Source organism: Patagioenas fasciata, chromosome Z, assembly GCF_037038585.1.
Source record: "Patagioenas fasciata isolate bPatFas1 chromosome Z, bPatFas1.hap1, whole genome shotgun sequence".
Classification (NCBI taxonomy): domain Eukaryota; kingdom Metazoa; phylum Chordata; class Aves; order Columbiformes; family Columbidae; genus Patagioenas; species Patagioenas fasciata.
In genome coordinates, this window is record NC_092560.1 from 9,760,801 (window position 1) to 9,784,537 (window position 23,737).

Consider the following 23,737-nt stretch of genomic DNA (forward strand, 5'->3'; position numbering starts at 1 on the left):
TGGCTGCAAAATCTATAGAGCATGTGTTTCTGTGCAGGAAGTCACTGGACACTGGAAGGTCATGACCCACAGCATCACAGCCTGCTAATCAATACACAGTGCTTTTCTGAGTATTAATGAATCAATGAAGGATCTGAGCTCAAGAAGACTTTAAGTGTCACAGAGACCAAAGTGAAAAAATCTGAGACAAAGGAAAAATTACCAAAACTGCAGTCAGAATAAAGAACAGGCATTGCAGAGCAATCTGATACAGGAGTGAAATACACCTGCAATTTATGGAGGTGAAATCTTGGCTTCTTTAGCTTCCCCTTGCAATTTATGGTGGTGACTTGTTTAGCTTCCCCATCACCTCATTAAAGCTTTCTTTTAAAGTTACAGCTTTGGAGGCTCTGAGCCTGTCTAGTTTGGATATTTATGACTCTGATAGCTGGTTTATCAGGCAATGCACTGCAGTGTTCTTCAACTAAAGTTTCCTTTCCCATCACAAACTGCTTTTTTATGCCTTCTTGCCAAAAATTATCTTTTTGGTATCTTTGCATATTAACCCTACTGCTCCAGGTCTTCACCTACATAGAATACCTTGTACTGTCACCTACTGCCTTGGCAACTCTTTAGCTCACCATGCTAGTTGTTTGATCCAAAGAACACAGAGGCGGGGGTGGAAGGGAGGAAGTCCTGCTGTCTTCATTCTGTGTGGTGCAGGTCATGAAGGTTGTTCTTTCAGCACCAGAAAGAATGAATGTGTTTTAGTATTTTCCCAGCTCTATTCACATCAGTTTCTCACTCTCAGGCTGCAGTATAAATATATGTCATGTCATTTTAAAAGGAAAGGAAAGCAAGCCCACCACTGGAAATAGCAACTACATCATAGGTGGGCCTCAGGCCCTTGCAAGAAATAATGTAAGCAGGGTGAGAGGAGGAGAAGACGTTACTGAAGTAACTGGTGAAGAGGAGCAGAGACCAGTGAAGATGCATAAGTTTGATCTTATCACCTGGCAAATGGAAGACCATCATACAGCAGACTTAGCAGCATTGAGGATATTTATTATTGTTCACAAAAGTCACAGCCGTTGTGATCTATAAACCGAGACATGAACACTCACCTGGCTCACCTTCCTAGTGACAGAAGTCCTCAGTCAGCTCCTGTACTGTCCCCTGGATTTCAGGGACGCCAAGAGCTCCAGCCCTCTCCAAAAAAAAAGAAAGTAGTTTTCATTTAGTACAATAAGATTTGACTGTACACCAGCTAACGTCAAATACTGTTGTCCATATTTCACTGTGCAAGAGGTCAAGGCATTTGAGTGAGCCCATTGTTTTTCCTTTACACTTTGTGCGTAACACATGCCTTACTGTTCCAAACTGATTCCAAGAACGGAAAAAATAACATTTAGTTCCAGTGTTGGATCTGTCAGTAACAAAGGACTCCTGATTTACCTTCATTTGATGGGTTTGAACCAAAAGACAATAGCAAATAACATATTTAAGAAATTAGGGCTGCACTGGTGGACAGATCCACAATCTGCAATTGGAAACTTCTTCGTCCTAGTAACTGGTGACCCATTTGCAACACAAAACTTGTCTGGTGCTTTCCTGGAAAAAACAGAGCATTAGCCTTACCTTACAAATTTAGACACAGTGTCCACAGAGGATTGTATTCAGCCCAATTGCTATGTGGCTGGTGCAGAAGGACTGACAGTGTTTTCCTAATCAACCAGTACCAGCTGGAGCAGGAGAAATTTGTAAGAAAAAAGATTTCAAAGATGATTATTTTAAAAGTGAGAAAGTTACCTGCCCTTCAAGCTACTGTGTCTTTAGTTTTTCCCCTCCAGCCCTCAGTGTATTGTAGGGAACTGTGATAGCTTTTAATCTGCAGACCTGAGACTTGGGATGGAAGGACGAGATGGATCATTTCAGGAGAAATCTCCTGTGTCTCTTCGGTAGTTGGAGGATGCATTAAGCCAAACAGATCTATTTCCCTTGCTTTTAATTTGAAAAGCATTTCATCTGCCTTAAAGCAGCATTAGCCATATTTTATAGGTAGGAAGCAGAAGAACATGGTCAATGAAGTGACTCAATCTGGAGCATCTTTGCAGCTGCTTTGTCCTGCTGAAGTACAACTGGAAACAATCTGTTGCCTATTGGGAATTACATCCCCTTTTTTCTTCAGTCTATCCATTTTTCCTACAATAATTTAAACTCACGATCTCACAGTTCTCAGCTTTCCCAGAATAAAATCCACCTCAAAGATCCCCATGTCCAGAAAACTCTCTAAGTCCTATCAAGAAATGGGGATAAACACACCATTAAGTTCATATTCACGGGAGTACTGTTCCTATGGAGCTTTTTGTACTAAGACACTGCCCAGCAATTCAATCAGCAGGGGCGCATTTCAGAAATTAACTTACCTACCACAGACTGGAATCCCCAGTGTCATCCCTTAGTTGTACAGCTTCTGCAGCAGACAGACAAGTAGAGCGGATCTTACAATTACTACTACTCGCACAGGGAGCTGTATGTTTTAAATAGAGACCTAAGTCACAATTTATTTTCATGTATGCTCTTGTTGCAATGCAGGAGAATAAACTGTCAGTACCGGACTGTGCATTCGTCTCTAGATTGAAACTGCTTATTGACTTCAATGCAGCTGTAAAGATTTATGCCAGCTAATGACCTAGCTGAGTTGGATTCAAAGTGACAAGATTTTAACAAAATCTGACATTATCCTGGCAAGCCAAGAATCAGCTCCCCTGACACGTTCTGCAACGGGGAAGGGAAAGTGAGATTTCAAATTTATTCTGCATACACCATCTCCTGGAGGCCCTGGGAACATCTGCACTTCCCAAGCCTGAACACATGGGACAGTTTCTGAACGAAACCTCCACTTCCAGAAGTGCAGCTGTGAATTTTCATCTGCTAAAATTCAAAATTCATGTGCTTCACTGTGAATAATTTTCTTTCATCTCCCTCTGCACCCCATAAATATTCACTAGTTAGTTTTCAAAAACTCTTGCAGATAAGTAGGGAAAAGACCATGAACAGAGTTTCACATTGTTTGGGTTTTTTAAAATTTTGTTTGGTTGATTCTTTTTCCCCTGAAACATTGCTTAGTCCTAGCAATTGCATTTCTTTTCTTCAGGAAATCATAAGAAAGCCATTAGCAGCCAGACAGCCACTTAGAAGTATTATTTGCATAACGCAAGATAAAATGCTATTGCTTCACACACCAAAGAGAGAAGAATCATTGCAAAACAGCAGATCTCTAAAAGTGTGTCACTTCTTCACAGCAGAGCAGACCACTTAATTCTACACCTCTCCAGTGACTGACAACTGAAAGTGAACTGTTTTTCAAGATTCTGCAGCAGTTCCCTGGCAGAGATCATGCTGGCACTAACAGCAGTTCTGCTGATATACGAGGTGTCCATTAAACAGTACACTTGGTGTTCCACCAGGTAGCCAGTACTATGATGGGGCAGAGATAATGAAACCTCTCCATAATAATTTTTGTTCAAGAATTGTTGCAAAAGTTAGGAAAGTGTTTTCAGCCATGATCCCCCTTTCTATACACTATGAAAATTAAAAATCAGTGTTGTAGGTTGTGGTAAAAGCTGAATCCATGTTAATTCTGCAACTGGCACTGCATGGTGCAGTCACTGTATACTGCATTGCCATTTTCTGATTTTGCTTGAAGAATAATAATTTGTGGAGTTAAATTTTGAAAGGAGAGGATAACTGAATGAATGATTCAATCATTTTAATTATTTGGGATGCCAACTGGAAATTGAGCTCCTCAAGCACTTTTCCTCCAGACAGCTGTCAAGATGCTCAGAATAGTCTTGAATCAGATTCAGTGAGGCAGGTAGTGCTCCCCATTGATCAAGTACTGGGAAAGTATTTACTAGATATCAGTTACTTCTGGGTTCATTGCTTATAGAAAATACCCATAATTTCACTTCCCAACAGTTGCTCCGTTTAGACCCTCCTCGTCTCTTCACAGCTCCCAGCAAGCTCAAACTCCACAAGATCAGATGGCCTGCTTTTTTGGAGCTGAGACCATTGTTTCACTCTATTTATATATTGTACACTTACGTTTCCTACCCACTGCAAAAATACATGACAAATAAGTGTGGTGCAAACCTCAGAATTATAGTAGACATAACAACCAGGGCACCAACGGGGGAAAAAGCTTTGAGCCAAATCTTCTCGCTTTGCAGCACGGAAAGGTTATACGGAAGCCAGACCTGCTAGAAAGAACTCAAAACCCAACAGCCCAACTTGGGAGTATGTCAGGGTTAACTGTTGACAGCATCTCATGCATTTTCTGTTCTAAGTCCCAATTTGCACAGGATATTTCTACACCTGAGCCTTTTCAAGTCTGTGTCTAGGTGTTCTCAGCCTAGCTGATGGCACTGAATGCAACGGCACTGTATTACATAAACTGGAATGTGCCAAGTAATGCAAAATCCCTGACATTTAGGATTGTATTTTCCTGTTTCTGCTCCTGTGGTTTTATCACATTGGTATTTACATGCATAATTGGCACCCCAAGCCATAGATGTATGCACACACCCAATTCTTCTCAACATCTTCCCAAATAAAACAAGTTATGCACTTCCCACTCAGCAGATGTTTTAACAACAGAAGACAGAAACCAAGAAGATCTAGAAGTAAGGTGCCAAGCCAAAGGAACTGGTAGCTGCAGTATTTGCTTTTCACAGTAAGAACCACAAACATCATTTGTCTGGTAGCACAGTGCTATACAAGGTACAGAAGACTCTGATAAGTCCCGAAGTTCTTCCTGGTGCTATCAGAGAAGGTGGATGTTCTGCAGAGCTCTTGAGTTTCCTTAAACACTGCATGATTGCCCCGTCCCAGTGCTCAATTGACACAACAACCTCTTTACCTCCTCAGCACTTGGATACATTCACATTACCCCTTGTTTTCTTACACAGTGTAAAAAAACCATTTCCCCGTTTGTTTTCTTGCCTACGGTATCTTTTTTAAACAATGAAACTTCTTGTTGGAAATACCCACATAGTCCATGCATCCCACAGCAGATATTGTCCTTAGAGGTCACAGGAACAGGTTTGGTACCCCAATTCCAGAAAGCTTACTTACTTCCAAAGTTCTTTAGCCTTTCTCCTGCACCTTCATCCTGCCCTTCACAGCAGCATTTCTGAGTACTCCTTGCCAAGAGCTCTGTCTTCATAGAAGATGGGTCATCTTCTTGAACCATTTGTCACTGACCAGTGCAGCAAGATCCACTGGTCTTGGTGTTCCACAGCCCTGAACCCGTGAGTCAGAGTACTTACTCAAGACAAGAGCTCAGCCCCCTCTGGCACTCTGTCTCTCTGCAGTGAGGGCTCTCATGGCCATCTCTTGAGTCCGCCCCACATACTAACCCAGATCCAAATAGAAGGTCACCATGTCTTAGTCATAGTTCATAGTCATAGTTATAGTTCAACAAGGACAAGTGCCAGCTTTTGCACCTGGGACATGGCAACCCTCGCTGTACATACAGACTGGGGGATGAGATGCTGGAGAGCAACTCCATGGAGAGGGATTGGGGGGTTCTGGTCAATGGCAAGTTGAACAAGAGCCAGAATTGTGTCCTGGCAGCCAAGAGGGCAATCGTATCCTGGGTGCATCCAGCACAGCACCGCCAGCCAGGTAGGGAGGGGATGGTCCCGCTCTGCTCTGCGCTGGTGCCGCCTCACCTGCAGCACTGTGTGCAGGGCTGGGAACCACAGGATGAAAAGGGTATAAAGCTATTGGAGAGTGTCCAGAGGAGGCTACAAAGTTGGTGAAGGGTTTGGAGAGAAAGCCATGTGATGAGTGGCTAAAATCACTTGGTTTGTTCAGTTTGGAGAAGAGAACACTAAGAAGAGACCTCATGGCAGCTACAGCTTCCTCACAAGGGGAGGAGGAAGGACAGGAACTGATCTCTCTTCTTTAGTGATCAATGACAAACCCTGAGGGAACGGCAGGAAGATGTGCCAGGGGAGGTTCAGGTTGGACATTAGGAAAAGGTTCTTCACCCAGAGGTGCTGGACACTGGAACAGGCTCCCCAGGGAGGTGTCACAGCCCCAGGTCTGACAGTGTTCAAGAAGAGACTGGACAATGCCCTCAGACACATGGTGTGAACTGTGGGGTTGTCCTGTGCAGGGACAGGAGTTGGACTGGATGGTCCTTGTGGGTCCCTTCCAGCTCAGGACATTCTACAATTCTGTGATTCTAAATAGCTTTTTAACCCCTGAAAAACACTGGCTTTTAATTACTCCATTGATACATTCAGGTACACGCTGCCCAGGTCGTTGGTGCTCCCCTACTTCTCCCACCCCGCAGCTCAGCCAGTGCAGTTTGCAGCTCGCTGTGGTGCTGCCACAGCGGTGGCCTTGCTGGCTCACAGCCAGAGGGCTCGTTAATCGCTAAACACTAATGAGTCCCAGCAGTGCTTATCTCCCATGTACTGTGTGGGAGAGGTTGCTTGGGAGTACAGAGTTGGCCTGCTGGCTGAGGAGCAATTAAATTCAGCAGCAATGACCCTTTAAACAAAACAAAACAAACCATGAGTGATTTCGTTTGCTCCCAGGTCTTCAAAAGGGAGGTCTGGCAGTTAAGGAGGTGAATAAAGTAGGATATACCTTCTGTACCCACAACTATCTTTGCATCTTATTCAATGAATTGCCAAACTGGCAATGTCCCCTGAAAGCCTCTCTCTAGGTCAAAACCTTGTTCTTCCAATTTCTTACAGCCATAGATGTCTGATTTCTGGAGCGACCTGGTAAGGTTATCAAAACTGAGTGCCAAGAAAGCTTATTTCTGAAGATGGGCCTGCAACTATTGCATTCATTTATTTTTAATCATACTTGAATCACCAGCAAAGCTCCAAATACTCTGTGGATACAAAAAGCGTCAACAGTTCCTAGTGCCCATTATCTGCTTTGTGATGGTTATTCAGCTTTCACACTGACTGAGCTTTGAATGAAAAAACACAGTATACGCAGAAGTGTAGTCTCGACATGCTAGAAATGCGTATAATTTGGACAGCTATTTCTTTTCAATAACGTGGCTTTAATATGTGCTATTACAGATAAAAAGATGAAGTAACTGTCTCCCCAAATCAATAGTTAAAATAAAATATAATCTGTTCTTGCTTCTTCAAATTGTGATGCTTCAAATGCTGATTTTTCAGAGTTCATTATTTCTCTGAATCCTCTAGGCACTAGAATTCTGTTATTGGTTTAAAGAAAACAGACTCTTTCAATATGGGACTCTTAAAATGGAAGAAACACAAAATAAACAGAGCATGAAGAACAGAGAAGAGAAATATAAAAAGAGACAACTAATAAGGCAAGACTCACACAAAGACTATGACATTTACCTATCCTGTTGGGACACAGATATTTGTGATCTCCATCTTTTCACAGAATGTTCCTAGGAGAGGACTACAGAAAGTAGGAAAGCAGCAGTGACAACTGATGAGTCTTGTTTCCATCCTGAAGTTTTTATCTTCTGTTGAAGCAAGTAACCCTTAGTAGTCCTAGTAGGTTAGCAGTGAAGGTAAGGCAGGTAGTCCATTATCTGCTTTTGGCAGCATTTTTCATGGTTAATTCACTGTTCATAGAGCTGCAGGCAAACCTTTTTCCTTATGTGGATAAGCAGCAGTAAAAAGAAAATAGAAGTCCCAAAAGACACAGGAGATTAAAACACTATTAAGATTTATCCTTCCCAAAAGGAGTCAAAAGTCATCAAACACAAAGTTGCAGACACACAGTTAGGCTTAAGAAAAAGCATAGATTACCAGAAGCAGGATGAGCATAGGATGCAAAGGACTACTACATAACTTCCCTACACAGACTTTCCAAGACTTCTCACCAGTCATATGGTGTTGCTAGAGACAGGACAGTAAGCCGGATGGACTTCTGATCTAATATATATTCCAATATTGTCATCATTTGTGGGGAAATTTGACAAGGTGCCCAACACAATATTGCATGGAGGTGCAGTTTACTCTCTCTTTTGTACTAGCCTTTCTCACAGGGCTTAAAGATTTGGCTAGATACAAACACTGGTGTAAGGGATACTTTCCAGTGAAGTCAGGCATCAGCAGTCTTTATCTGCAGATCAGATGTTGCACTGCAATTGGCATCACTAGGTGGGCCACAGATATCACAACAAACACCTAATTTGACTTGGAAGGTGGCATTGTGCTTCAGTGTTGAGACTCAGTGGCTTTTTCAGTATTGTCACTGAACCTGCCAAGAAATAAAACCTAAGAAAATAGTACTTACTGTGGCAATGAGCTTCTTGGGACATAGAGTGCATGGAGCTCACTCCAAGCTCACTCTTCAGGCAGGTTATCCTCAGTGTCTTGAGATTACACCTACATTTGGAATGGCAGCATTCTGCTGGAAGTCTCCATGATGTATTATCACAACACAACTCTGTTATTAATGTCTTCTGGCACTTGGATGCTGCTTCCACACTTCCAGGCAAGAACACTTTCCTCTGCGCCCACAGTCCTTCTGGCACAGCATGCACTATGGCCAGCTCTGGGTGGAGGCACACCCTGCATTGCTTGTCCCATGGTCATCCGGAGCAGAACACCTCAAAAAACAGGCCAAGACTCCTTCCATGCCCACAGTCTTGTGTTACCCACAGTTTTATTTCCTGGGCTGCAACACAGGGACCAGAAGAGCAGAGCACAATGTGGAAAGTATCTGCCCACTTTCCAGATAAAAATTATCTGAAATAAAGTATATTCATAGCTCCGGGACATCCAAAAGACCTTTTTTCTGTTCCTTTTCAGACTGAACTAGATGACTGTGCATTTACATCCTACCTCTGTTACTTTTAAAAAAGCTAAGAATATTCTTGTATCCATGGGGTCATTGAAAATAAGAGTTGGAAACATCTTTTGCATGGCTTTGTTTTGCCCTACACTCTGTTTTACATAGGCAATAATGTGAAGAGCCAGATGGACCAGCAGAATGCCTCTTTGCTTGGTCTTTGCAAAGCAGAGCTGCTATGAAGACCACAATCTTCCTGGGAAGCAAACAGAGCATGACTACTTCAGTCTTGGCTTTATTTGGTTTCTTGTGCTCTGAAAGTTTGACCTTTGACAAGCTGGTACATCACTGAAGGCTTTCCAATTAGTATGGTCTTGACCATCTCAAGGAAGTTCTTGGCATATTAGAGAACATCGCCTGATACCCCCACTGCAATTTGAGAATTTTCCCATGAGTAGCTAAATGCTATAAAGACAGAGTACTTTAGAAACAGACGTCTCTGAGACTTGCAAACATCCAAACTACTCATGGATTTAAAACAGAAGGTGGAGCCAGCTGTGAAAAGGAAAGGACACAGGACTGCAGAAGGTGTGTGTGTGTGTGTGTGTGTGTACAGCCTGGTAATCAAGCTTACAGCCTGGGTTTTGCTGAGGGATGTTCTTCCTCCTTCTGACTGCCAGGGGAGGCTTTTTGCTGTCCACAACACTTAGAATTTCTCTATGGAGAATGACAGGAAAGGCAGCAGCAGTCTGTGGTATACTGTCCAGGCCTCTAGAAATGAAATGATGGTGCTACACTTCTGTAGAAGACAAAAATCTCATTCTTATGGAGTCAATAAAAAAACATTCTACTAAAACAAATCTAAACTTTGAGTCATTTGCTGGCTACCTGAAGCCCCAGAAACTGGATCCTAACAAGCCTAGAGACTTCTCATGACACTTTTTGAAACCTTGACTGGTTTAAAGACAAATAATCCAACTATACACTTGGATTTAGGGGTTCAGGGTGTCTCAGGGGAAATGTTTTTCACATTTAGAGAAAATCCTGAGAGTACACAAACAGGCTAGCCAATCACCTGGTAAGTCTTTTCCACCTTTTACTCTGATGTGAAAAGCTGACTGCAGGACATCAGAGGCAGGTCTCAACACTGAGAATTTCTGACAAGCTGTTCACAAAGATATGGGATCTGAAGGAGGCAAATGACTCTGCTAATCTGTAATTTTGTCTCCCCAGCTCCACCACCCATCCCAAGGGTTTCGGTTTGGAACCGTGCGAGAAAGCAGTGCAGAAGACTATGTGAGGCAGAGCTTCCCAGAGATGCACGAGTACATGCGACGGTACAATGTCCCTGCAACCCCCGATGGAGTGGCGTATCTCAAGTGAGCCTCTGCATGCAACAGCAGATTTGGTCCCTTGACCAGAATGCACAGCAGTGAGATGGCGATGGGTTTCCCGCTTTTGGTGTCACTTATCCCACAAAACAGTCATTGAAGGGAGAGTGGCAGACGATAGAGAAGAAAGCACATAATTACCTGGAGGAAGTGATACTTGGAGAGCAAGTTAGCATAGCACCAAGTGGAGTGTTTCAAGGGGAAGCAGTGCCTTGCACTAATTGCTAGGGTGCCATCAAGCATGGACAATGTATAAATCCTGGCAGGTTTGTGTGCTTGGGAGCCCTTCATCAGACAGTGAGAAAGATTCAGAAAAAAAACCCACAATATAAGCATTAGCTGAAAGTGAGGTTCCTCAACATCTTCAGCATGCTGGGAGGAGGGAAGGTTCTCAAAGAGAAACCTTAAAGATTTTATCATTAAAATTAATAAAAGAATCATTAGACTAGTAAAAAGTAATAAGCACCAAATCTTCTTGGCTTAGTGAATCATTGGCATTGCTCTGGTTCAGAGATATTTGTGCCCAATAATCTGGGGTCACACAATCGGTTCACTCTTCCAGGAAACAGGAGAGGTGATAATAAGCCTGAAGTAATTCATTCAGTTTAGACACAGAAGTAGCCTAACAGATGGCCTGAGAATTTTTCATTGGAAGCTGTTTCCTATTTAAGTATTTTTCCCAGACCCGTCCTAACAATAATTAGGATACACTGCAGTTCTTTTCGGTTAAACGGGATTCCATCCATCAAAATCAATGAAGCAATGTAACTTCACATCAGGAGAACACCCAGACCTTGAAGGTGATGAGTGGAGGGTGCAGTCCCTGGATTGGATGAGAGCAAGCACTGCAGCTATTGTTTTATATCATATTTTTATGCAAGTGTACTATTCATAAATGATTATATTAGTAAAATTCAGTTCTCTGTGTTCATGAAGACTAAACATAGAGAAAAGCTGATGTGTGTGAAAGAAATCAATTTACCTCATCTTCAAGGAGAAAGGAGGAGAAGGACCTTTGTATGAGTTATTCTCCTGCATTTTTGCTCTAATGAGGAACAAAGACAGCACTAGTATTTTAGCAATTTTTTATTTTTCCAGTAAAACTTTGTATTACCTTTCAATTGAGTCAAAGTCTAGCATATTGTAGTATTGCCCATCTATTAGATCAGTACTACCTCATGGGAGCAAAGTAAGTTCTACCCATGTTGTCCTGCTCTAAATGCACAAAGTCTGTATTTCGTGCACAATTCCTTTCTTTAAAATATGAATCAATTCTAAAATAGCAGTCCCTTAGCTCTATTTTCATTTAGTGATCTTCCAAAGAACTGCACAGATAAATGTTCAGAGACCATCACTGAGTCTTAAACTGTGAAGTGATTTTGACTTTGATGTTGAATACAGGCATGATCCAGAGAAACTCGATGCCTTCATCATGGATAAAGCACTCTTAGATTATGAAGTATCAATAGATGCTGACTGCAAGCTTCTAACTGTGGGAAAACCGTTTGCCATTGAAGGTAATAAGTTTTATAACATACTGCTCTATTTCTCATGTGTTGCATTTGTTTTATTATGATTTATTATTCTCAATGAAAGTATGCAGGTGAAACTGTGGACCCCTCAAAGATTATAGTAAAATTCTCAGTGATTAAGCAGAACCAACTTTTTGCCCTTTTTCTTGGTTTCTGAACTTTCAGATCACATGTAACATCTGTTGCAATGGAATACAGTAATTATTCAAAGTGCTGAGATGGTCCATCTGCAAACACGTGGAAGGCACCATCCACTTCACCGCTCACAATTAAATAAAAGTAGCTCCTGAAACGAGGCTTGCTTTTTGTAGCACCACATTCCTTACACATGTTCAAAACTCAGCAGCATATGTTACAAATGCTGTTCTACAGTTTCATTCTCATCTGAAACAGATAAATGCTCTTCCCATTTTAAAGGTCAGTTTACAATTCCCGCTGAATCTGTAGCTAGTTGGAGCTAAAGAAGGTGCACTAGCAAGGACAGATTGGAAGGCAGTCGGGACATGAGGCTTGTCTGAAGCTGCCTCCGCCATGGGCGAGCAGCACATTAGCAGCTATTAGACTTCAGGAATCACATTTGTGATAGATGGCCACTGAAAATGATTGAAGCTCCCCCTTTCCACCCTTCCAAGGGCAATCGCTCTGGCCGCTCCCATTGCACATTAAAACAACCTCCTTCGGAAATGTTCAGACCTGATTGAGGAAGGCTATATGCTAAATGAAGGCCAGGGGGAGCTGAGCATTTTAATCATTTCAGCTACAAGTCACCAGCACTAGGCATTTTGTAGAATGCTCCTTTTTGCTATATCTCATCAGTGTCTCCCATTTGAATTCACACCGGAGACCTAAAAGCAATCAATTTTCTTCTTTCTTTTTTGTTACTGAGGGAGATAGATGCACAAGAGAGCTGTTCAGGTTGAATTTGTGTGTTCAGCTGCATGTTTTACCATATGCATGTAACCTGATTAATCTTCCATTTCAGAAAGGTCAGCTCTACTGAAGTAAACCATCAGCTTCCACAACTTTGAATCAGCTTTGAATCTACTACTTACAATACAGAAAAACAAACAAACAAACAAAACTCAAACCCCCAGGCTAGACATTTTCACATAATTTGACTTTATAGTATCCAAGTGTGAAACAATTATCACAGTATCACAGCATCACAGTATGTTTGGGATTGGAAGGGATCTCAAAATATCATCCAGTCCAATCCCCCTGCTGGAGCAGGAACGCCTAGGTGAGGTCGCACAGGAACATGTCCAGGCAGGTTTGAATGTCTGCAGAGAAGGAGACTTCACAACCCCCCTGGGTAGCCTGTTCCAGTGTCTGTCATGCTCACTGAGAAGAAGTTTTTTCTCAAATTTAAGTGGAACCTCTTGTGTTCCAGCTTGATCCCATTGCCCCTTGTCCTATCATTGTTTGCCATCAAGAAGAGCCTGGCTCCATCCTCGTGGCACTCACCCTTTACATATTTATAAACATTAATAAGGTCACCCCTCAGTCTCCTCTTCTCCAAGCTAAAGAGCCCCAGCTCCGTCAGCCTTTCCTCACACGGGAGATGCTCCACTCCCTTCAGCATCTTTGTTGCCCTACGCTGGACCCTCTCCAGCAGTTCCCTGTCCTTCTGGAACTGAGGGGCCCAGAACTGGACACAATATTCTAGATATGGCAAAAAGGTGGTATTCATGAGCCCTAGCTATGCTTCTCTGAAACCATTCCTTCAATGTTAGAAAATTTATTCAGGTGGAAATACAGGCAAAATGTACAAAAATCAGCAGGAAAAGAGACTATTGCATTGTGGGTACTCATATTACCACATCACTCTGCATCATTGAAAAGCAAGCCATTGTGATGGCAAGTTCACCACTCATGTACCTTTATGTTTGTTTGTTTTTTTTTTTTTCCTGTGCTGTGGGTTGGTTTTTATTTTAAGGAGACAGTCTGAAATTCTGAATTCTGAACTGAAAACCAAAATTAACAGTGGACTAGAAAGGAATCTCTGCAGGCAATTGGCAAGACATCTCTGCATGCAATGACTGTCTTCCAGACACCAACTGTATTTATTTTTCTAAAGTCAAAATCCAGGTTCTGCAAATTGAAAGACTGTATTTAGGGTTACTGAATCCATTTTGACTTACACTAAGTCCTTCACTAGCACTTCAACGTGGTAAACGACAACACAGTGGCTAAAAACTGCTTTTCTTACTATTTGAAGGTCCCTGTCACTGCTATAGCAGAACTGCATGAATGGAAAGCACAGCCCCTGGGCTTTAAATGCTGTGTGACAATAGAGGATGTTCTCTTATACATTTATATGCACGTCAATACAGGATGTCCTCTTATACATTTACATGCATGTAGCTTCTCATCAGTGCAAGGTCCTGCACCAGGCTTGGGGTGACCCCTGGTATCAATCCAGGCTGGGGATGAAGTGATTGAGAGCAGCCCTGACAAGAAGGACTTGGGGATGCTGGTGGATGAGAGACTGGACATGATCCAGCAATGTGCACTCACAACCCAGAAGGCCAGTTGTATCCTGGGCTGCATCAAAAGAAGCATCTCCAGCAGGTGGAGGGAGGTGACTCTGCCCCTCTGCTCCGCTCCGGTGAGACCCCACCTGGTGTCCAGCTCTGGAGGCCTCAGCACAGGACACACGTGGACCTGTTGGAGAGGGGCCAGAGGAGACACCAAGATGATCAAAGGATGGAACAGCTCTGCTGGGAGGCCAGGCTGAACGAGGCTCTGAGCAACCTGATCTTGGTGAAGATGTCCCTGCTCATGGCAGGCAGGATGGTCTAGATGAGCTTTGATGGTGCCTTCCAACCCAAACTATTCTTCAATTCTACAGTCAGAAAGCACATAGGATAAATAGAAAATAACACATCTGACACTACAGTTGCATCCACTGCTTTAACAATGTGAAGTGATCACAGAATGGTTTATTTGTCATTAAGACCCTTTTGCGTTATTAAAACAAGGTAAAAAGGAAGAACCCATGGCAAGGGCATGCAAAAGGCTGTGTTTCTAGAGATCAGACAGATTTATTCATCCACCTCTACTTACATCTTAAGTTTTTGAACCTCCATTTTTACATATTACTTTTGTGGCCTTAATAATTTTGAATTTGCATATCCTGTTTTTATTAGGCTGTTTTTGATTTTGCACAACAAAAAGTTTTATCTCAGCATTCTCAGTTTACATTACGCCAGCATCCAGGTTTGAACTGCCTTGTAGAAACAGAATGCCAGCTTGATCTGCCACACTGGTGGTTGAAAGCTGAAATGAACATACTTCACCAAAATGCCAACAAGTAAGAGAGAGATGATTGTACTCTTTTTCCTTGTAGGATATGGTATTGGTCTTCCCCCCAACTCTCCACTTACCTCAAATATCTCTGACCTGATAAGCCAGTACAAGTCCCATGGTTTCATGGATGTTCTGCATGACAAATGGTACAAGGTTGTTCCGTGTGGAAAAAGAAGCTTTGCCGTCACAGAGGTAAGCGATGAACTTGGGTCACATAGATGAGGATTTACTCGAGTTGCCAGTTATTTTCTCTCATTCACAATGTGTGGTAGACATATACACATGACAGAGATGGGCTGCAGCTGAACGGACACATGAGGCTTTCAGAAGCAAGAGATGCTCAGCCCAACTGCGTTCAGACCTGAGCACAAGAAAAACATCAGTAAGACCATACTGCTAAGTTAGGCATGCAGTGGATGCACCAGCAAGCACTTCTGGGCACAAATGGGGCATGAACCATAGCATTAAAAAAGGTGATCTGGCACACTGCACAACAAATCTACCTCATTTCACTCAGTTATGTGTATCACCACCCAGAAGATCTGTCAGTGATTCTGGACCATCTCACATGGGAATGATAGCGAAAATAGCTAACACAGAGAACAAGAGCAAAAGAAGCAGAAAGAGTGAGAATTTAATACATCCCAAATTTACAATATAACCCTGACCGTTTCCTAACATGAGTGGCAGCTACTTGTACCAAAGATAGGATTTCAGCCTGGAAATGGTCCACTAACATATCATACTGAGAACAGGAGAGAAGCAGGTCTTACATCTTAAGTAGAAATACAAAAAATAGAAGTAAATTTCCATGGGTTTATGTCCTGGTACTCAATCAGAAAAGCCACGCCAGCTCATGGCAGCTGAAGATCATTATTTATGAGAAAAAGACTCCTCTTATCGAAATAGCAGTTCTTCGTCAAGTTCCCTAGACTGTCAAGTAAAAAAGAAAATATAAAATATTGAGGAATCAAAAGATCCAGCGTGCCTTAACCATACACTTTTAGCTCAAGGTGTTCCAAAAGATATGTTTCATGTTCTCACTGGTACAAAACAGGTAGCTGAAAGTACGCTATCTCCTCCTCAGAGCATTCAGCCAAATACCAAACCAGCGTGATCCCTGAGGATGCAATAGCATGACCATTCTCCCCCACAAGACAAGCCCGGTCCTAGAGCTCTGGCTCCTGCCCTTCAGTGGTCACCCGAGCCTCTTGTCTGCAAACTCTCACTGCTGACTAAATCACTAGAAAAAGTGCATTTTTTAGAGATCAGACAAATAAAAACTTTGAGTTCTTTAATACATAGTTTGTTGTGGTATTTCTGCATCTCTTATTACATTTTTAATTTTTTCATTAACATTGTGTCAGTATGAAATAAATTCTATTTTAACATCAGACATTCATAGAAGAAAATTCAATTTATTTTTATTCAATTTGTTTAATGAATTTTTTTCTTTTTTGTGTGTGATTAGTTTAACACAAGAAAGCACATTTAAGCAGAAGTGTGTATTCACTGCTATGTCTGATCTAGCTTATCTGAGGATCATATTATCATCTAAAAAAGATGGGTATCTGGGGAATTTTCATTTTAACATAGCTGACATATCTGTTCCTAACAAACATTTCATTCAAGACCTCTTGTTGCTCTACATTTTAACACAATCTTTTGAATTAAATCTCAATAAAATTACCAGATGGTAATGCTATTAATTACCACAACTATCTTAAAACTGAAAACTCTTATAGAAGAGACAAACGTACCTTCTTAGTAATTCCTCAGTGATGAGACATAAGGAGCTTCCTCTGATCATGAGAATCTTACTCCAGTAGCTGTATCCAGGGCTGTATTCTCTCTATTCCTAGAGAAATAGCTAAGACACAGAATCAATTCTGAACATCTTCCAGTTAAAAAATATGGTTTTATTTAGTACTGTTTTTCTCCCAGAATATATATTTGCTCCTCTAAGCCAGTGGTCTCTAGAGTGGGGTGCATACAGCCGTTGTGATGCGTCAGACAATCCCCTGGGTTTCAGGAAGGAAATATTAGAACTTCAGTAATACTTACATACATATATAAAAATTATAAATAAGTATATATGTATATGAGGGTGCCTGCTCAAAAAGTTACTGATAGAGGTGCGTGATCAACAACAGTTCGGAGACTTCTGAGTCTTAGGATCTCAAGACTGTCTCATGGACTTGGCTTCTTCTCAGTGTTGAACAGGCTTTAAGCGCGGGGTTTTAAGGCTGGGGGTCACAGCAGGAAGAGATGGTATGCTTTAAAATAATTCAGTCTTCTGAGTGTAAACTCCATGTGATGGCCACAAAGGAAGGCAGGTCTAGCTGCTCTGGGCCTGGTTGTCTCACTGCAGTCCATACTGATCTTCAGCTGTGCTAATCCAACATGCATAGCTGAGTTCTTCTCCAGGGGCCAAGGTCCAACAAGCTGATTCATGTGACTGAAGGACTCTAAAAGGTCACTCAAATGCTTTGTCTTTGAACAAATCCTCATGTATTTAAAGGCCTTATGCAATCAGAAAGAGTGAGCAGAAACAAAACACCAGTTGTATATCTGTTCCATTGTGGGCTAGGCTCTGCTAAGTCCAGACCTCTCTCTTCCTGAATTATTGAACTACATCTCCCATGAGCATCCCCTCCTCTTCATTCACTCCTCTTGGCCAAAGAACTTGCAGATTTTAGGACCTGCAATTTCACAGCTGGGAGAAATTTACTAAACTAAACAGGGCTAAGCAGCAGATAATGTCTAAAGCATAGCTTCCCTATCATTATGTCAAGAAGCATGGGAATCACTCCTGTTCTTATGTTTATATCAGTTTGTATCCTTTACTCCTGTAAAGCCCAGAAATCTCTGTTATTTAACTCCATGCAGTCAGTCACAGTAACATTCAACAGATTCACTGAAGTGTGGACAATGTTCAACACAGAAGCAGATAATTCATTTTTAAAAAGTCTCAGCTTCTAAGTGGGTAGTCATTCACATGGATTATACACCAAACCAAGACACAGCAATTGCTTTTTGAAAGCTTCAGTAAGGCTTTGCGTGTTTCTACATCTTTTTGATGAATTTGATCTGTAGCATGCTAGAGTGATGATCCAAAAATGGGAATATATGTAGGTGAAATACTCATCAGTATAGCCTTTAAATGGGTCATTACCTCTTTAGGCTGTACCTGATTCTTACACACCTGCCACAACACCTTACTCTGGCCAGCACCCACTGGATCATTCATGGGGTATGCAGCTAACTCAGACTTGGAATGAATTGCTGCAATGAATTGCATCATGCCCTCTCCAGCACAAGTAATTGTTGGTAGCAGTGGCTGTTCACACTGATTGCTAGTCACTAGCAATATCGCTTGAGTACCCTTGATTAAAAATTGTCATAGTCTAGTCTCAAAGGAGTTTCTTTACTATAAATTTGACAAGTCTGTACTGAGGGCAGAGCCTAGTGCAAGAGGGAAGTGGAGTTGGCAGAATTATATTTGCATATATTACATCTGGACATGATCGCTGACGCTGATTTTCAATTTGCAGACAACACTTGGCCCCTCCTCGACCTTCCTGTTATTCCCATTAATGCCACTTCAGCAGGAGCCAGGCTTCCAGGTCATTCCCCTGCAGCCCATCAGCTCCACCCTAGCACAGGAGAGACTGCAAAGTCTTTCTTTCTCTGGCATTTTTGAGAATCAAAATACAGTGAATTGGCAGCTTTGCAACTTCGTGCTCGTGACAGCGAAAGAGCCGCTGTGACAGCAGGTAGGGTGGATTGCCTGAGCAGGAGCTTTCCTGGCAGTTTGCAGTGGTTTTGACTGTTCAGACCAGGCAGTAACAATCAGGGCAGGGTGCAGAGGAGATGAGCTGGGACACCACGGTTTCTCAAGACAGTATGTAAGAGAAGGGCCCCTCTTGGTGCAGGGAGTAGTTAGGTTTTGGGAAAAGCTAACTGTGTGTACTGACTATTTCGCAGCTTTTAAGCTACATTTTAAAAAATGTTATTGTTGAAAAGGTTTCTTCTTTTTCCTTTGGAAGTCTTGATTATTCCCCATTCTCAATTGTCACTGGACAACTGAAGCTCTAGAATTTAGATTTATGCATAACTGGCTGTTCAGTCACATAACAACAACTTATTGATGCTTTTCATAAACAGTATCTAATCTAACACAATGGCAATGCCTGCAGGCACACGAATGACACTGGCCCTGACTGACCCTGTTACTGCAGACCCATCACTTTGCACAGGTGATGGCACTGAGGAGGGCACAGTGCCAGGCATCTCCTGCCAGTGCCTGAGCGAGAGGTCCATGCTGCCAATGGTGGGGATTGGTTGCTGAGCGTGGGCTTTCATCTGATCCAGACCAGGAACACAGCAAAGACAAAGTCCTTTCATCCTCTCTTCTTCACACAGCAGTGATGGGATACACTGATGGCTTGTAGCAGGATGCAAACCCCCCTCTCTTCCCCTCCCTTCCTTTGATATGGAAGAATTAGACACATCTCCCTCTCTGGAGTGCCGAGGCGCCAGGGAGCCGCTGGGCACCCGCGGCCAGTGTGGCGGACGTTTGAAGGCTTCAGGGGCACCCCACAGCCAGCGTGGGGATGCAGAGAAGTTTCTGGAATGCCTACAGCCAGGTCTGATCAGGCTATAAATAGAAAACAGGACTCTCAGTGAGACTCCGCCCATTGTCGCAGGTCTCTCAGAGCACGAGCGAGATGCTGCCGCCTAGAGCCCTCCCAGGGATGGAGACTCCGCTTGCCTTGCTGCCACGGGTGTGAGTAAAACTTCTCGCAGGATTGCAAGTGTATCTATAATTTCCGTGCATATTTGCACGTGTACTTTCTGTGCTCAATACAAGCAAGTGTATAAATTAATCCTCGTAAAATCGCGGGTGTATTTTCCTCCTGTGCTTCCAGATAAGCACGTGTAACTCTCCGTGCACATTTGCATGTGTATTTCTCCTCGCAGGATTGCGAGTGTATTATAAATTTACCCTCGCAGGATTGTGAGTGTACGCTTTCCGTACTCACTATGAGTACATGTATCCTTTTAAAATAACCCCACACCGTGTTCAGGCAAGTGTGTACTCCTCCCGGACTCAGTGGCGGCTCCGGTATTGTTTTGGTGAAGCCACGTGCATGCACTCTGTGGACCTCCTGAATTATTAGTTGCTGCCCCTTAATAATTTTCCTCAACTGATATCCGAACCTGTATTACGTCACTTTTGGAGTGCTAAAACCCTGTTTCTCACGGGTTTAATAAAAGTTGTTTTGGACCCTGTTGCCCCTTAAACTAACCTCGGGGTGCCTCCGTGACATGGTCATTCTCTGGAGTCTTTGAAGGAACTTGCTCAAACTTTACCTGCCATAGCTTGTGCTTGAATTGGTGATCTTGGGCCCCTGCATCACCCAAGGTGTGCAATCAGACAGTGCCCCTTTCATCTTGCCTTGATAGTATCCAGTTGTCATCCAGCAAATAGTGCCTTTCTGCTCAGAGTTTTGCCTAATCTCCTTATAGGTCAAAAGTGAGTGCCATTTTTGTTACACCAATCACCTGACAACTCAACAGTCAGGTTTCAAGCCATTACCTTGAAGCTGTGGTTTATACGTTTGTCTCTGGTGCACTGCAGGTGTCAAGGGAAGGCCATGCAGACCCTTCCACAAAGGGAACATACTGTCTTGTGCTCATAAATAAAAGCTGCCCATCAGTCACCTTTCACAGTACCTTGTTACAAGCACATGAAAAACAAACACAAAGGACAGGAACAAAGATTTTGCTGCCAAGACAATTTGCTCAGTCTGCACCTATGTTGTCTGTGGAGGAGACCTGACCCTTAGTCTCTAGAGGAGCAGGAACATTATGAAGAAGGGTATCACAAAAGGACAGATATTGCATTGTAAAGGAGTCATCTTGTATGGGAAGAGGTGGCGGCATCTGGACTTTCCCTGGGGAAAAAAATACTTCCCACCGTGGTCCTGGAGTGTATGACTATTAAGTCTGACAAGAGCATCAGGAGAAGCATGTTTTGAGTGTCCTGGAAATGAGTAACAGATTTAGATTCACCTGTTGAAACTGGGAAAAAAAAAAACAGTTTACTATCTGAGGAGACAAAGCTGTTATTCCCAGTTCACCAGCCTGTCATATCACAGAAGCACGCATCTTCTCAGTACCTAATTCGGATGATATGTGTACTGTTGTTCTTCCTACTACACCCAGGGCTTGGATAATGGATGAGTTGTAAAAAGAAGATTTATTACAAAAGGGAGTTTTTTTCCAGATCTGTCCAAAACTCTTTACAACAAGAGGGGAAAGGAACTTGTCTTGCTAATGCAAGACAGTGATTTACAGTATCATAAAATTTGGCACTTGAAACCCTACAGCCACGGTCACTGGTCTCTGCTAAGGATGATCTCCCTAAAGAGATTAAATATGTACTACTTCAATGCTGCCACTTCTTTGAGAGCACAGAAAGCCACAATAATGAATAATAAATAAATAAATAACAGTCTCTGCAGCTACCAGAAGTACACAATCTAGATACAGGGACATGTTTTAATACTGTTTAGTTACCTAAATACAAGCATCAGTAGGATTTTGAAAACGTACTGAGATGCCCAAATGAGTTTAGAAATCTGCCTTTCATATCTATTTATCCCTAGTAAAGTTGGAAATAATTCCTTCTTCAGAGAGGTGCTGCAAAATTTAACTTCCTGATCTCAGCAAAGCTTTTTAAAATCCTCTTGGGGAAAATGCTGTCAAAAGGGATAGTGTATTATTATAGCTAATATACACATGATATCCCTATTTAGTGTTTGGGTGCAGCAGCATGATGGACCAATATCTGTGCTGGGCTGCCAGCCTGTAAAGTATCCACAAAAAACTTCAGATGCTTCTCATTAGTCTAAGCTGGACCACAGGCATATTTGATGGCTTATTCACTGCTCTCAAGGCAACCAGGGAGAGCAGAGCATTTACAGTCTCTTGTAGCAGGGAGTTTTGCCCATGAAATCCAATAATGAAATCACTGCTGGTTTTCGTCTCTGCTTCCCGCCTCAAAGAGAACTCAAATGTCAAACTCTCTTCTCTGCATCCCCTTCCCCCTCTTCAGGGCCCAAGGAAAAGGCATATAACCACAGAGGACATGGCAGGAAATGTTTAGTTAGCAAATGCAGATAGGGGTTGCTAAATCAGAAAAGACTCTAAAACAATTAATAAAAAAGTGGATACCTCCACGTCTGTTCTTATACTTGTTGGTTTTCAGAAACTGCCCATTTCCCAGTTTGCAAGTGGCAAATATAATAGCTCAAGAGGCTGTTGCCAGTGTAGTTCTTAGTACCCACTAGCTGCAGTCATCACCGGATTGACTGTGGGTACCTATTGCTTCAGAACCACCACATGAGCATAATTGAGTTTCTTCTCCTAAAATTCAGGGAGCTACCTCCTGAATTTAGGACGAAAAAGTTGGAGCAAGGACGGTATTTTTACCCTGGGTTAATAGAGAATACATCACATTATGAGTTTTTATCTCTTAAAAAAGAAAAAAAAAATACTGCAATAGAGAAAGTCATCAGGTGGTTTTCTATTTCCAGCAAAGACAAAACACACACACCTAACCCCTACCATTTCACCAGAGATTAAACCAGTGATTTAAAAAATCCCATTTATTGCTGCACTTTCCAAATATATTCTATAATGTACCTGAAACCACACAGACAAACTACAAAATAAGTAGTAGAGCTTGCTGTTCCGATAGCAATACACATGAAGTTATAAAAATGAGAGGTACCTCTGTTAGATAGTTTTCTTTATTATTCAACATGTGTGTGTCCATAGTAATTACAAACAGCTGATAAATTTCCATTTTACAGTGTTGGTATTGCTATCAATAATCACTCCATGCACTGTAAGACATACACTACTAATTATTTCTCCCATACCTTGTTTTCCTACTTAATCTAGTCTCAAAAATTTCCCTCTAGTGTGCAGCCTTTATCAGGCAGCTCTTTCAATGCACTGTCTTCTTTATTGCTAGATGAAATATTATTGATGCTTTGTTTTGGCATTTCCTTTCCCAGGAGAAGATGTCTTGTTTGGGACAATTTCAAAAGCTATCCATTACAAGTGAAAAACCCATCTGAGATGCCAGTGCTGGAATTTCTTTCACCTGCTTCCAGGGAAGGTAGAAAACTATTCTGCAGAGCTGACAGGACAGTGAGCCAGAGCCATATCAGCATAAATCAGGGCAGATTTACTGATGACAAGGGAGTTATTTTTCATGTAAGGAGCTGGCCAAGTGTTGTCTCTGCAGTAGTACTGGAGTGGCATCAAACATCAACCTCAGGCTGGAGGAGACATCTCACACATGCAGGAATCCCCACTGCAACTGACACTGTGTCTCTTTTTAAAGAAACAAAAATTTGAATGACTAGTGTTTGATCATATTCCATGAAATGTAGTTCCTGTTCTCAGAGCCATTCAAATGCTCCCTGTCATACAGCAACTTGACACTAGCAGATCAGCCTCCTTCCTGATCTCCCCCGCCTCTGGGGACTTCTGCATTACTTCTCGATAGCTAAGCAAAAGGATCTGTACTAAGCCAAGTCACTGGTTCCTGCCACCACGGGAGTTTATGGCAATGCCCACCTGTCGACTATCGCTCTGTATGACACCAAGCAGCAGTAGCCAGGGAGCATATATAGA

At 42.3% G+C, this 23,737-nt stretch overlaps 1 protein-coding gene across 1 annotated transcript in view; it reads left to right on the forward strand.

Moving 5' to 3' along the window:
* The window catches only part of GRIN3A (glutamate ionotropic receptor NMDA type subunit 3A), a 78,627-nt gene that overhangs the window by 46,966 nt on the left and 7,924 nt on the right, over positions 1 to 23,737 (forward strand). Inside the window, exons 4-6 of the mRNA XM_065861079.2 lie at positions 10,024 to 10,169; positions 11,583 to 11,698; positions 15,063 to 15,214. Of these exons, the coding sequence (XP_065717151.1) occupies positions 10,024 to 10,169; positions 11,583 to 11,698; positions 15,063 to 15,214 (414 nt within the window). The remainder of the gene's footprint in view (positions 1 to 10,023; positions 10,170 to 11,582; positions 11,699 to 15,062; positions 15,215 to 23,737) is intronic.